The 15309-nt window shown below is 40.0% G+C and overlaps 1 protein-coding gene across 28 annotated transcripts in view; it reads left to right on the top strand.

Annotated features, from left to right (window-relative positions):
• Positions 1 to 15309, top strand: part of GPD2 (glycerol-3-phosphate dehydrogenase 2) — a 240167-nt gene that overhangs the window by 105876 nt on the left and 118982 nt on the right. For all 28 annotated transcript variants that reach the window (XM_051848606.2, XM_070070848.1, XM_008258597.4 and 25 more), the window contains 3 exons: positions 5382 to 5506; positions 6821 to 6918; positions 9985 to 10148. In XM_051848606.2, coding sequence (XP_051704566.1) covers positions 5382 to 5506; positions 6821 to 6918; positions 9985 to 10148 — 387 coding nt within the window. The remainder of the gene's footprint in view (positions 1 to 5381; positions 5507 to 6820; positions 6919 to 9984; positions 10149 to 15309) is intronic.

Genomic DNA, 15309 nt, shown 5'->3' with positions numbered 1-15309 from the left:
ATATAGCTAGACCTTCTCTCACAGGTCAGGAAACACAAAGCTGTGGAGAGCTGAGTTTAGTTAATACCTCTCACCCCACCTAGAAGATATAATTTAACTTGCTGAGAGACAGGTGGGATGAAGAGAAGTAAAAGATTTCAAATTATCTTTGTCTTCTGATGAAACTAATCTTATACAAGGATTTCAAGCAATTTGGCTCCAAAAATTATAATTTTACTGTTGTTGGGAAGTAATCAATAATAAAAACAAGTAATACCACTTCTAAATAATATGGCTAACTCAGTAGTGATAGAACTTACTGCTTTCAATAAAAAAGTAACAACAACAACAAAAAAAAGCAAAAGCCTATTTCTCATAGGACCTTGAGCTAGTTTAGTGAATTAGCTTACATGCACAACAAGGCCAGCCCTTTCCTTCCTGAGTGTAGTGAGGTCACTCTTTCTACTTGGATAGAAGGTCTTCTCCCAGCCTCCTCAAGTCCCTGGCAACAAGAATTCACTTGCATCTCGGGAACATTATATTTTTTAAAGATTTATTTATTTATTTGAAAGGCAGAGTTACAGAGAGGTAGAGAGAGAAATATATATATATATATATATATAGAGAGAGAGAGAGAGAGAGAGAGATGGAACATTGTTTTTGATTACCTTCAAACTTAAGTTATTTTATCCCAGAAAACAAAAGGCTAGCATTGAATACTACTTCGTGATACTATTCACTCTGGGAGAATAAAATAACTCCTCCTCACTTCCTAATCTTATACTTAAGGCACCAAAAAAACTCAGTTCACAGTCTCAGGTCAGCAAGTTTTGAAAGGAGGAAAAATGTTGGGATTTTTGAGAGAGAGCATAAGTGACAGATTACAGTGCCACATGAGAACATCAAAAGGCTCTTTAAAATTTCACTGCTGTCACTGCAGTACGTTCATCTGTTTATGAGGAAAGTTGTGAGAAGCATTTATAACTTCTTATAATGTCTCAATTTTATGTTTCTTTCATACTTCTCTCATTTCCATCCAACAAAAAAACAAGAAATTGAGAATCTTTTGATGGTTATAGTAGATAAAATTGTGAAATATTTTATTTAGACTATCCTATTGTGGTTCAGAAAACTTTTAGAAATACTCTTAGGTTGCATAGGGCATTAATATATCAATGTAGCTACTACTTTGGAGACAAAATTTTGGTGGTTTTGCTCTGAAAGGAGCAGTCTCATTTTTCTCTGTAGGGTGCCTTCTGTAGGGTGGTTTGGTGATCTGACCCTGGAAATAATGGGAAAGGAAAAACAGCCTGCTTTGATGGAGATGCACTTTTAACTTTTGTTGGGATTCACTAGTTTCTCAAACAGTATGTGGGAAAACTTTTGCAGTGTCTGCTACTGGAAAACACCAGTTTTAAATTGTTAGCTCTCAAATAACCTGAAAGAGCCTCCTGAGCTGGCTTGCTAATTTTTAGGGTAGTTTCCTGCCTCTCTCTCTATCAGTTGGCAAGAAATTAAAAAAAAATCCACCCTGATCACAGAGTCCATAAAATTCTCTGCTCATTCTGCTTCTGTCCTGTGATGCTGTGTACCACTCTCCAGCACCATCTTCTGCTTTGCGACACTGGATTCTTCGCTGCCCCATTCATGGTAGGTGGCACTGGCTCACTAATGTGTCTCCTAACTGCAGCTCCTCTCATCCCCACAGTGGGAAGTGTTGTAGATCATTAATCAGATGTATCAGTTTAAAACATTTTTGTGGCTCCTCTGACAGCATAATAGTGTCTCTCAAAACAATAACTGAGAATTTCTGTAAAAAGTTTACATTTTGTTCCTTTCTTACAATGCTAAAAGAGTTAACAAGTACACCCTGCTTCTTTGGAATGGATACCTTGAGTACAGTAACATGTTCCTGCTGTGTGTCATTGATGAAAAATCTTGTCCTTTCTAATGAGATATTTGTTTCTCAAACTGGTCCAGGACCCATATCCCTGTTTACAGTTATTTTCCCTTTGAAGAGGTCCAGATACTGAAACAAGGTCCCATAGGACAGGAGCCAAATGCCCCAGTGTGGATGAGAAGCCTTTTGTGATCTGCCTTGCTCAGTTCTTGTTCTGTCTCCTGTGTACCCTGCACTTCAGTCTCTGTGTGATAAGCAGTCCCTGAATAAATTGGGCCATTTCAAGCATTTGCCTCCCTTGATTATCTTCCTCAATCTGGTCTTGGTCAATGATAACCCCCCTCCTCCACTCCAGTCCTCCTGAGCACATAGACTCAGTCTTTCCCAGTGACACATCCTAAAACCTCCCGTCTTGGTTGCAGTTGTTCTTCACACAGGAATTGTGTCACCAGTAGACTACCCTCAGAATTTATCAGGGAAAACAATAACATTATCACCTGTTTTCTGTGGATGAGGAATCTTACCTGAGCCTTGCCTGGATCCTGTGGCTCGCAGAATCTCACAAGCCATGGTGATTCCTACTCTCTCTCATGGTCCTCGGCAGGATTCACTTCCTTCTGGTTGGACTGAGGCCTCAGTTCCCCACTACTTAATGCCTGGGAACCCCATCTTGTTCCTGAACTCAGAACATGAGTGAGAGGGCAAGAGTGCTAGCAAGATTGAGTGCACTTTCCAGTTTTCCATAGCCTAATCACAGAAGTGATTAAAACATTAATTGCTGTATTCTGCTTATTAGAAGAAAGTTCCAGCCCACACTCTTGGACAGGGGACTACATACTGGGAAGTAAGGGTTTCTGGGGCCTGAATGGGAGTTCTGTCTACTGCAGCCTGTAGATACCTATGGCAGGCCCAGGTGAGGAACCTGTGGGATGGATGGGAGGCTGCTGGTCCCCTTTCTTGTTTCCCTGCCTGTCAGGGTGTGAGCATCTTGATGCCATGACTGATGCCAGGGTTTAAAGAGAGACATGCTTGTCTTTTAAATAATCTGCCTCTTAAATGCTATTTGAAAGTCAACTCCCTCGTCTGATCTTCAACTGAAGAAAAAAGGTCTATTTTTGTTCTGGTAGGAGAATTGTCTGTGTCGGACAGATTAAGAAAAGGTAATATAGCTCAATGAGACAGTGCATTTCTAAAGTTGTTTGCAAATGTAATTTTGATTATATACAATTAATTTTGAGTTTATGCTTACCTGGAGTAAGATGAAAGTTCTCTGGATTTTCCAATGTGGTGCCTGTAAAACTCTGCTGCACTTTGTTCACTTGCCTATCTTTGATATAGGATTTTTGAGAGTACTTCAAAAAGTTAATGGAAGATAGAATTAAACAGTAAGTTTATTTTGGTGCAAAACATTTTTGACAATCCATGCATATGAGGAATCTTTAAAAAGTTCACGGAAAATGTATATCATAAAAATATATACGTGAATTTTGAAATCTTTTTGCCTGAAAATAAACTTACCTTTCAATTCTGTTTTCCATTAACTTCTTGAAGTACCCCATACCTGACAGCCTGGTCCATGACTAATTTATTTCCAACATCTGCACTTTGGCTGAAAACATTCTTTTAAAAATAGGTCCTGGGAGCAGGTGGTTATCCTAATCTCTAAGACATCTGTGTCTCACATCCAAGTGCCTGGATTCTAGTCCCAGCTCTAGTTCCTGACTCCAGCTTCCTGCCAAACCCTAGGAGGGAGCACTAATGGCTTTAGTAATTGAGGTTCTGCTACCCACATGGAACCTGCATTGTTTTCCTGGCTCCTGATTCTGGTCCTGGCCCAGCTTTAGCCATTGGCAGTATTTGAAAAGTGAACCAGCAAATGGGAACTCTGTCTGTCTCTGATTCTAACATAAATTTTAAAAATACTAAAAATAAAAATATATTTATGTCTCTTTAATACATCCAGTGTTAAATTTACTAAGCATTGCAGGATTTTAATAATTGAGAATTGAACAACTCTTTCTCTGGCACACATGCTTAGAAACAATGTCGTGGGTCTCTGATACATGTAATTTCTGTGTTATTTTGCTAATTAGTTAGGGCATTAGCAATTTTTGACCTGGAATCAAAATTCTCAACTGTTCTTTCCATAGTTACCAAAAGTTTTGTCCTTTTGAGTTAAGGAAATTGCCCTGGTTTTATGATGATATTTGGGTGCGATATTTAAACTGTTAAAAGTTATAAAAATGACCCTTTGATATTAAATATAGTGAATGACTCTGAATTGAGTGTATGGCCATGTTTTCCTGTATGAGATTTGTGAGTTTGGACTGCCCCAGATACATATTCTTATTATAACTGCATCCTATGAGATTCTCTCAAACCCCAAGACTATGCCAGGCCATGGAAGTTCCACATGGCTTGATCTAGGTGACCATTGTAGGTCTTTTGAAGTTTTGGCTTCAGAGCAAGTCATTGGTACTGCTGGTCATCTCCAATCCTGAAGAGGCTTGGCTGCAGGAAAACAAAATAAAGCAAAAATAGTTTTATGCCTACGAGACTTGGAGCAACCCTCACGTGAAGAGAGCAGGGCTGGCTTCTGGAAGTAGCCTACGCCAATGCAGGGGTGAGGAACCTTTTTCTACTAAAAGCCATTTTGGATATTTATGCCATTATTCACAGGCCATACAGAATTATTAACTTAAAAGTTAGCCTGCTATAGATTTCTTGAATTTGGAGGCCTGTCTGTGATTGCCTTAGCAGGGACAGACCAAAAGATCTCGCAGGCCTTATGCAGCTTGTGGGTTGGTTGTTCCACATCCCTGCAGCCTTGCCTTGTCAAGAATATCTTGTTTATTTAGCTCTTGGAGATTCTGCGCTGTGTTCATTTGTATTGGTTTGTACTTTTAAATGTTTTAAATTCGACGGTAAATACCTCAGTATCTAAAGTTATTTTCTTCTTTTGTCCTCTGTTTTGGCACCTTGGATATCTCTCCCCATTTTATACACATTGTACTACCACTCCAGACATGCTTCTTAGCAGAAGTCAGCACACAGGAGGTCTGGTCTTACTGGTGCTGCGGTAGAATAGATCAGAGGTAAGGGGCTGGAAGGAACCTGGGCTCCTGCAGTGAGGGATGAACTTGAGTTCCAGAGGCTTCATGACAACACTGAGCCAACTTGCCAGGATAACTAGGTGTCAGGCTCTCCCTCGACCCTCTAAACACACCAGTCTATGTTACTGCCATGAAATTGTACTGTGATATTATCTTGCTGTGATTCATTCGCAGTTTAATATGCTTCCAGCCCTGGTTTGACTTTTCCCCCAGGAAGAGCCTAAAATCTCTTCATTATAATATAGACAGTGTACTGCACTTTGAATACAAATTTATCCATGTTCAGAGTAATTTTTCTTGTGATTGTCTGTACCCTGGAGAAGTGCCTTTAATGAATTACATACAAATTGTGTAATTTAAGAAGTTAATTTGGTTTTCTGGTTACACAGGACTAAAAACAGCCCTTGTTGAAAGAGATGATTTCTCATCAGGGACCAGCAGCAGAAGCACTAAATTGATCCATGGTGGTGTGAGATATCTTCAGAAGGCCATCATGAAGTTGGATATTGAGCAGGTAATTGTGTATGCTGGTTGTTAAACAAAAATTGTGACTATGCCTTTCTACCCAATTAAATCAGGGTTTCTTTCTTTTTTTTTTTTTTTAATAGCTTTTAACATTTCTTCCTGTTGGAAATACCTATTTAGTGTATTCTGCTGGAATATCTTTCAGGAGAGGTGTGTCAGTTCTTGTCTGTAGTATTACGTTAATGGGTAATCAGGGGCTTTTTCTACAGGGGCATGTCAAAGTAGCAGATTTACAAAATCGCTTTTGGACATGTTGCCTTTTAACAATTGAGATTGGGTTTTTGCCAATGGCCACCAAATTGCCACTTCCCAAGCAGTTTCAGGGGAGCTGTGTTGTAATGCGAGGGGAGTGCCAAATTGATCCTCTTAACAGCAACCGCAATCATTCGCTCACATTGTCACTGACATACTCCCAAGGAAAAGATGATCTGAGTCATGCTTTTCTTATGTCACACTTTATTGTGTCCAGTCTGCCACCATTTGAAAACTGCCAAGGCAGTGTGGAAGATGACATTTCCCAGAGGGGTAAAAAAATCAGCTGCACTCCCTATCTGCTTTTTGTACATGAGAAACATAGCAGCACTGCCTTGACACTGTCAAGTTTTGAATCTGTCCCCCTTTCTTCTCTTGACAAGTCAGTTTTGAATCTGTCCCCTTTTCTTAACGGTTCTCTTCAGCATCATGATGGATGCAAAGAAAATAGCATAGGGCTTCAAATCAGCTAATTTGTGATGGCCTCTGGCTTATTTATTCAACATCTACTGGCCTTAGTTTTCTCATTTGTAAAATTAGTATTGTACTAGTAACACTGGCTCCTTAGGAAGGCACAGTGAGGACGACAGGGGTTAAGAAAAGCTTTCTTGTAATCTGTAAAATGCCAGGCAACTGTTCAGCATTATCTTTGCTTGGTTTAGTGAAGGCAAGAAGGAAACTTTTGGCATGGATTTGAACAATGTGTTATCTCTTACACAGAGAAAATATTATGGAGAACTAAGAAAGGAGGACAATACAGAGAATGCAAGATAAATGGTTACAATAATCTTGTAACTCAAGTCAGGAAAATCTCTTACACCTGGGAACTCTGACAGCATGTTTTTCTCCTATGCAAATACAGTTAAGGCTTCTAAAAAATCTTTGAGGTTGACAGCATGATGTATTATTAGAAATTTGATTAGGAGAGAGCTATCCACGCTCAGAGGTAGAAGGTTTCTGTGTATCAATCAGTTGGCAGGGTGTCTATTTGCCATTTGAAAATATTATGATCTGTTACTGCCAAACTAATTTTCTCTGTTTTGCTTTTCAGTATAGGATGGTAAAAGAAGCCCTTCATGAGCGTGCCAACCTACTAGAAATTGCTCCCCACTTATCAGCTCCGTTACCTATAATGCTTCCAATTTACAAGTAAGCCTTTTGACATCATCTGTATACTCTTTGCTTGCATGAGGTCAATAGAACAACACAGTTTTAGTGGAAATAATGCTTTCATGTGTATTTCTCTTCTTTTAAGATTTATTTACTTATTTGAAAAGAAGAGTTATAGAGAGAGAGGGAAAGACAGACAGAGATCTTGCATCTGCTGGTTCACTCCCCAGATGGCCACAGTGGCTGGAGCTGGGCTGGCCCAAAGCCAGGAGCCAGGAGCTACTTGTAGGTCTCCCATGTGAGTTCAGGAACCCAAGTACTTGGGTCATTCTCTGCTGCTTTTCCAGTCACATTAGCAGGGAGCTGGATCAGAAGTGGTGCAGCTGGGACTTGAACCTGTGCTCACATGGGATGCTGGCATCACAGACAGTGGCTTCACCCTCTGTGCCACCAAAAAAACGGCCCCCAATGTGGATTTAATTGTTCCTGACCTTTAATCTTTTTCAAATATTTTCTTTGGTACATTTAAATGTGGCTTTTCTTAAATTATTCTGTATCAGTCAATTTCTAAGAACCAGATCTTGAACGCAGAGAGGAGGTTATATTCTACATTTGTAACTCATAGTTTCTTTTCCAGTTTCTGACAGGATAAAGATTAAGAACCGCATTTGCACTGAGGACTATAAAAGAGCTGCTTCCAAAGTGTAAAATGATAAGTCTGAGCCAATCGCAAATGAACTGCAAAACCAGAGCTTTCAGGTGTTTGAGGTGTCTAAGTTAACCAAAACTGAAATTTTGTTAGGAGACATTAGATTACAAATTATACAATTTAATTTTCCTAATGTTAGAGTTATCTGTGAAGCTTCCTCAAATTGAAATATAGATCATATTAAAAAGTAGATCCTGCAACTCTTAGCCACATGAATGTTGTGGGGGCCCAGAGACTGATTTTATTGTTTTGTCGATGTTTTGTCATCGATTGCTTCTTGAACCCGTGATTTTTTTAAAAAAATTATTTTCATTTTATTGGAAAGACAGAGAGAGAGAAAGAGAGAGACAGAGACACACAGAGAGAGAGAGAGAGAGAGAGAGAGAGCGCGATAGAGAGATATTACATCTGCTAGTTCACCTTCCAAATGCCTGCAACAGTTCGAACTGGGCAAGACCAAAGCCAGGAGCCAAGAACTTAGTACTGGTCTTCCATGTGGGTAACAGTAACCTACTGAAAATAGATATCAGTAAAAAATAAGAGTGGGAATAAGAGAGGGAAGAGATGTACAGTCCATCATATGTTCCCACGGACTTAACCCTAAGGATAGAGCTATAAACTTGCCATGGGACTCCAAATTCCATTAAGCTGGGTGGTACTAATGCCATCTTACATGTTTAAGTGATCATTTCAAGTGTGTAACTGATCATATAGATGGGAATAAGTGTAAAAGGGATCACATAAATAAGACCAAGTGTCTGGTAATAACAATAGATAGAGGGGCTGGTGCTTTGGCGTTGCGGGTAAAGTCGCTGCCTGCAATGCCGGCATACCATATGGGCGCCAGTTCAAGTCCTGGATGCTGAACTTCTGATCCAGCTCTCTGCTATGGCCTGGGAAAGCAGTAGAAGATGGCCCAAGTCCTTGGGCCCCTGCAGCCATGTGGGAGACCCAGAGGAAGCTCCTGGCTCCTGGCTTCGGATAGGTGCAACTCCAGCAGTCATGGCCAATTGGGGAGTGAACCAGTGGATGGAAGACTCTCTCTGTCTCTCTCTGCCTCTCTTTTCTCTTTGTAACTCTGACTTTCAAATAAATAAATAAATCTTATAAAAAATATAGGTAGAATTAAAAAGGAGAGAATGATCCAACATGGGAAGCAAGCCACACAGCAGACTCATAGAATGACAAATGCCCTAAACAGCACTCTGACCTCAAAATCAGCCCTTAAGGCATTCAGATATGGCTGAAAAGCCCATGAGAGCATTTCAGGCATGGAAAGCCAAGACATGTAGCAAAAATGCACATGAAGGATCTATCTCTGTTAGTGAGATCCCAGTGGAAAGAAGGGGCCATCAAAGAAGGAGGTACTTTTCTCTGAAGGGAGGAGAGAACTTCCACTTTGCTTATGATCCTGTCTAAATACTGATGGAATTTGTGGACTCAAAAGGCTTCTAAAGCCTTGGCAGCTCTTGTTAAGAGTCTTGGGTGATCACTGACGTCATAAATAGGAGTGTCTATTGTTAAATCAACAACAGAAATCACTGTGCACTTACTTCCCATGTAGGACCTCGGTCCTTAATGAGTTGTACTATGAGAATTAATGGTAAAACTTGTCTTCAAACAGTACTTTATACTTTGTCTGTGTGGGTGCAAACTGTTGAAATCTTTACTTAGTATAGAGTTGGTCTTCTGTATATAAAGATTATTTAAAAATGAATCTTAATGAAGAATGGGTTGGGAGAGGGAGTAGGAGGTGGGATGGAAGTGGGGTTGGGAAGGTGGGTATGGGGCGAAAAACTGCTATATTCCTAAAAATGTAACTATGAAATTTGTATTTATTAAATAAAAGCTAAAAAAAAACCCACCAGTGATCCAAGTACTTGAACCATCATCTGCAGCTTCCTGTGGTACACATTAGCAGAAGCTGGATCAGAAGTAGAGTAGCCAGGAATGAACTAAGTTCTCCAGCAGGGGATGCAGGCATCCCAAGCAGTGACTTAACCACCGTGCCAGCTGCTGTCCCAAACCAGTTATTTCTAACCCTGAGTGTGCATTGCAGTCACCCAGACTCTCATGCTAGCCTAACTGAATCAGTTTGGACATTTGAGGCCCAAGCATTGGTATTTACTTTCAATGTTCCCCGGAGAAGTCTAGCATGCAGCCAGGTTGAGAACTGCTGCATTAGTATTGAAGGTTCACAGATTCATTGACATATGTATACTTCAGCTAGATTGGTGTCATAAACAGTTATGAAGGTCTCCTGTGTTTTTGCAGTCCACATCCACTTCCAGGTATGCCTTTTGTATATAAATGAACAGTATCTCGTAATATAAGGTGACATTCTATAATATTATGCTCTGCTGCTAAACAAACCTTTCCTCGTATTTATGCTGCAGGTGGTGGCAGTTACCTTACTACTGGGTAGGAATCAAGCTGTATGATCTGGTTGCAGGAAGTAATTGCTTGAAAAGCAGTTATGTCCTCAGCAAATCAAGAGCCCTTGAACATTTCCCAATGCTCCAGAAAGACAAATTAGTAGGAGCAATTGTCTACTATGACGGTAGGTGACTTTTTTTTTTTTCAAACAAGATATTTTCCTCTCTTATTTGACCCCATGCAGTATACTTTGACTTTTGCAGTGTAATCATGAGATAGTTTTTCATCTTTAGTTTTAATGATAGTAGTAGATACACACATACACACTTACACACTCACACATTCACCACTTTAAAGTGGCCAAAAAACTAGCCATACTGTTTTGTTTTTAATATTGCTGATTTTATGTATACCTTTACTTCTTTGCTTTCTATACTGTGTCTTATGGTAGGTTTTGTCCATTTCTCATGCTTGTAAATTTGGACCCCATCCTCGTGCCATTTAATTTGTTACATGTTTGCCAGTGACTACTTGCCTTATGAATATATTATAATGTGAAAGCAGCTGAGGATCTGTGAGGTTTTCTAGATGAAACCTCTATTTTCAAGGGGTTATAAACCTAAGGAAAAATGCCCCTTGGGTTGAAATTGACATGTTTATATTTTGCATAGAACACAATTCTTGAATGTATAATTTATATGATGAGGGTAGGTGAACATTGTAGCTTTTCAACGAAACCTTCAGGTTTTATTGCTTATTTTATTGTTGTTAGATGTGTCCTAACAGTGACATTACCTAATTTACTGCATTCAGTGTTAGTTTTTTTAATATATATGTACAGTATAATTTTGTATACTTTTGTTTGAGGGAACTAAACATAATAGTTCTCAGATGGACTACAAAACACCACAACACAAAACAAGCAAAGTCATTTGTGAAATTTTACTAGTAGTTTTAAAGGGTATATGGAATTGGAAAATAGTTCAAGGATATCCATTTATAAGGAAATAGCTGGACACAGATAGTAATTGTACATGTTCAAGAAGGCTTAGAAATTTTGTGACACAAAGGATGGATTAGGTTCAGTGTCTCAGTTGCCCTCCTCCCTATTATGTGCTCTTCTTGATTTGGTGTTAGGTTGCTAAATTCTTAGCATGAAGAAGTTTTTGTTGTTGTTAGTTTTCAGGAGACTGGTATTTATACTTTATCGTATAGGATGTTGCCAAGTCTGTCCCTGCCTTTTACTTCTTCTTTTCTTCTTCTTCTTTCCAGTGTTCCATTTCTGAATCAGTTCAGCTGTCTATCAGACTTTTATTTATAAATGCAAAATGTGTATGTGCAGAGGGAGCAAGGGGGACCAGACTCAAGAAAATGTCCTATGAGCAACAATGTTAGAAAAATCTTAAGGGTCCTGGACAAACATTAAAAGCTAGAAAATTAACAGTTTGCAGTGCTTTCTAGCATCTGAAAACTGCAGGGGGGCCACTTAACTACTTTCTCAGTGCCCTTGATTGAGCCTACATGTTAAAGGACAACCTTAACTGTGAATTTACTTTCTCTGCATCAGCCTCTTAATGTTACTTCATTGTAGTTTATTGGGTGATTATAGGAAAGAGGTTTTGGTCCAGAAGGAGTAAGAAGGCATTCTGTGAATTCTGTGAATAGCATCCTGCCTGTCCTGATACCGAAATATTAGTGGCCTTTGCCTCTTATTACTAATCCTTCCTGCACAAATCCACCTTCTATACCATGTAGTGTATTGGACACTAATTAATTTTGTGAGTTTGTGTGTATCTGAATCTCCTAAAAAGGAATTTAGTGAAAATAATATCTCAGTTTGTGACTTCCTGTCGTATATTTTCTTGGTTTTGCTATGAATTTATAGATTCTTATTGATTCTACATAAAAAAGCCAAGAGAACTCTGTAACATAATGTGGAAGAGACATTATTCTACTAGGATTAAGAAGAATAATTTCCTTAATCTAGAATTGATCTTTTAACTTGTTGTGCTTTGCAAAATTATGAGTTTAGCAGTGATTATTGAAGGATTCCAAAGTTATTACTTAAAATTTCAAATTGCTCTTTGGAAATTGGTTTTAAAATTTTAATTCTTGAACTAATGGTGTGAAAATAATTTATTCTAGTCACTTGAAATAAATTTGGTTCTGGCCTTATTCTGAAATTACACAGGCCCAACTATGTCAAACTTGATGTAAGGCAAAACAAGAACATGAGCTAGTATGGTTCTGTGGTGTTCTATCTGTATTCACAGAAGAGGCAACTCCTGTTTTATCCAAAATAGTGCGATGAATTAAATATCAACAAAGAATTAAGATGGAGATTAGCATCTAGATAAAGGAATTCAGTGAAGTGACTGTATGGTTAGTTAAAGGAAGGTGTCCTTACCGTTTGACCAGAAAAATGAAATTATCATCCTGCTACCTGAATGTTGCAGAGAGGAGGCAGTTGTTCAGGGCCATTTACCATTGCTAACACAAGTACAAGCATTCTCGTTTATGAGATACACCTTTTGTAACAAGAACAAAAATGCTGCTCTTCATAAATTAGCATTATGATGCTACTGAAAGCTGGGGTGGGAAAACTCCCTTCATTCAAACAGGCACCAGAGACAGTGGAGGATGGAAAGCAGTTTATTAGTGCCAGCAGGCTCAGTGGGAATCATTTCCTGAGAGCTGAGCATCAAACCCAAGTTTCTTACAATATTTATAGGTTAATCAGCATCATACCTTAACTATTACAGCATTGGTGGGTTTATTTTTTTTTTAAGATATATTTATTGGGGCTGGCTCTCTAACTCAGTAGGTTAAAGCCCTAGCCTCCAGCACTGGCATCCCATATGGACAACGGTTCGAGTTCTGGCTGCTTCACTTCTTCCAGTCCAGCTTTCTGCTATGGCCTGGGAGGGCAGTGGAAGATGGCCCCAGTACTTGGGCTCCTACACCCCCTTGGGAGACCTGGAGGAGGCTCCTGGCTCCTGACTTCAGATCGGCTTAGTTCTGGCTGTTGTGGCCATTTGGGGAGTGAACCAGCAGATAGAAGACCTCTCTCTCTCTCTGGCTCTCTCTCTCTCTCTCTGGCTCTACCTCTTTATGTAACTCTGTCTTTCAAGTAGATAAAATAAATCTTTAAAAGAATTTTTTTTTTTTTTTTGACAGGCAGAGTTAGTGAGAGAGAGAGAGAGACAGAGAGAAAGGTCTTCCTTCTATTGGTTCACCTCCCAAATGGCTGCTACGACTGGCACGCTGTGGCCGGTGTGCTGCGCCAATCCGAAGCCAGGAGCCAGATGCTTCCTCCCGGTCTCCCATGGGGTGCAGGGCCCAAGCACTTGGGCCATCCTCCACTGCCCTCTCGGGCCACAGCAGGGAGCTGGACTGGAAGAGGAGCAACCGGGACAGAATATGGCGCCCCAACCGGGACTAGAACCTGGGGTGCCAGCGCTGCAGGCAGAGGATTAGCCAAGTGAGCCGTGGCGCCAGCCTAAAAGAATTTATTTATTTATTTGAAAGAATTGCACAGAGAAGAAGGAGAGGCAGAGAGAGAGAGGTCTTCCATCAGCTGGTTCACTCCCCAATTGGCTACAATGGCCAGGGCTGGGCTGATCCAAAGCCAGGAGCCAGAAGCTTCTTTCGTGGGTGCAGGGTCCCAAGGACTAGGACCAACTTCTGCTGCTTTTCCAGGCCATAGCAGAGAGCTGGATCGGAAGTGGAGCAGCCAGGACATGAACCGGCACCCTTATGGATGCCGGCACTGCAGGCGGCAGCTTTACCCACTATGCCACAGCACCGGCCCCCATTGGTGGATTTAAATTGCAGCCTATGTGACATAGGACCACACTTCCAATGGTCAGTGGGTCCAGTATGTTTATAAAAGAGGTACATGGGGCAGATTTATAGGACAGATTTATGGCTAGAATTATAGAAAGCAGAGTTTAGGACATCTTCCCTCCCTAGACAAGATATCAGTTGGCAGCTGCTTCCCTAGATAACTGCAGGCAGCCTCTTTCCCAGGTCTGCTTTCCTTCCTTTGTCTATTTCCTCCACAATGACGTGCAGTAAGTCACTCAAATGGTTTCAAAATGCGTTCGAGCTATGTGAAATAACTATTTTTTTACTTAAAAATACTTTAATGAGATGAAATTTACCTAACATAAAAGTAACTCTTTTAAAATGAACACAAAGAATAAATTGTATAAAACCCACCTCAGGATAATCTTGATTCTAATGAAAAAGTGACATAAGTAATCAAATGAATTTTAAGTACTGCTAGTAATTTTACTAACTAGAAACTCTTATTGGTAATACATGGTGTAGTTCCTTTAGTACCAGTAAAATGTAAAATACAATGGTTTGAAAATGCGGCAGAGACGAGACACTGCCGTGAACTTGGACTAGGGGCTGAAATGAACCTTTAAAAATCCCTTTAATGTAGAGAGATGGTAGGACTGTCAGAAGTTCCCTCTGAAGCACAAAATATACAGAGGTCAAAAATCTTATCTTAGATACTCACAGGCACAGCACATCTTAAATAAAATCCAATGCCCATTGCATATGATTATGGCAAATCTATTTCTCCGTAAAATTCCATAAGGGTAATTGAATAAATTCTTTCGATGTGTTAATTATAGTGGCTGTTCTATGCATGGCAAAAGTAGGGTCCATTGCCATGTCTTACTGTTAGCTGCTGAAAAAGCCAACTGACACATGAGGAGCAGTATCCACCACCTTTTAAAAAGCAGAATGAATGTCAAATTTCTCAGTAAAATCCACATGACATGAAATTTGAGGTAGGAAGTGACATACAAGGTTGTTCCTCCAGTTACATTGTCTAATTATATTCTGAGAAAGAAAACATCCAGTCAACTTACTGGGCTTTTGATTAAGACATAACCTAGTGTTTATTCTCCAGCCCTTGACATCACCTAGTGGAGACCCCTGGCACCCCACACCTGTCCCCACTGGACCCTGGCCTTGGCCATTACTACTAATTAGATGCTTCCCAGATATGGAGGGAGGTTGGTGACCAGGCCCACTTTCCCAAGTTGACAAGCAAAAGTATTGAAGGCCTGAGATGCTTGGCTGACTTGGCAGGTTGTGAAATTATGTGAACCAGCTGCTGGGCAGGTGAGGGGCAGGGGGTTGCCAGTTTCCTTAGGAACTTATTTTGTCTTCCTCTGTCAACTTCACTTCAGTCTTCCAGTTCCCAGAGTGGATCTTTGGTGCTATTCTAGTTGGACTGCAGCCATCCAATCGAGTGCACAGAAAATGAGATATAATTATAAATCATTAAATATTTAAAACCATTAAATATACCCATTAAGCTTCTA

This window comes from Oryctolagus cuniculus, chromosome 3, assembly GCF_964237555.1.
Source record: "Oryctolagus cuniculus chromosome 3, mOryCun1.1, whole genome shotgun sequence".
NCBI classification, from domain to species: domain Eukaryota; kingdom Metazoa; phylum Chordata; class Mammalia; order Lagomorpha; family Leporidae; genus Oryctolagus; species Oryctolagus cuniculus.
The sequence above is the reverse complement of the archived record's forward strand: the minus strand, read 5'-3'. Positions and strand labels throughout refer to the sequence as shown.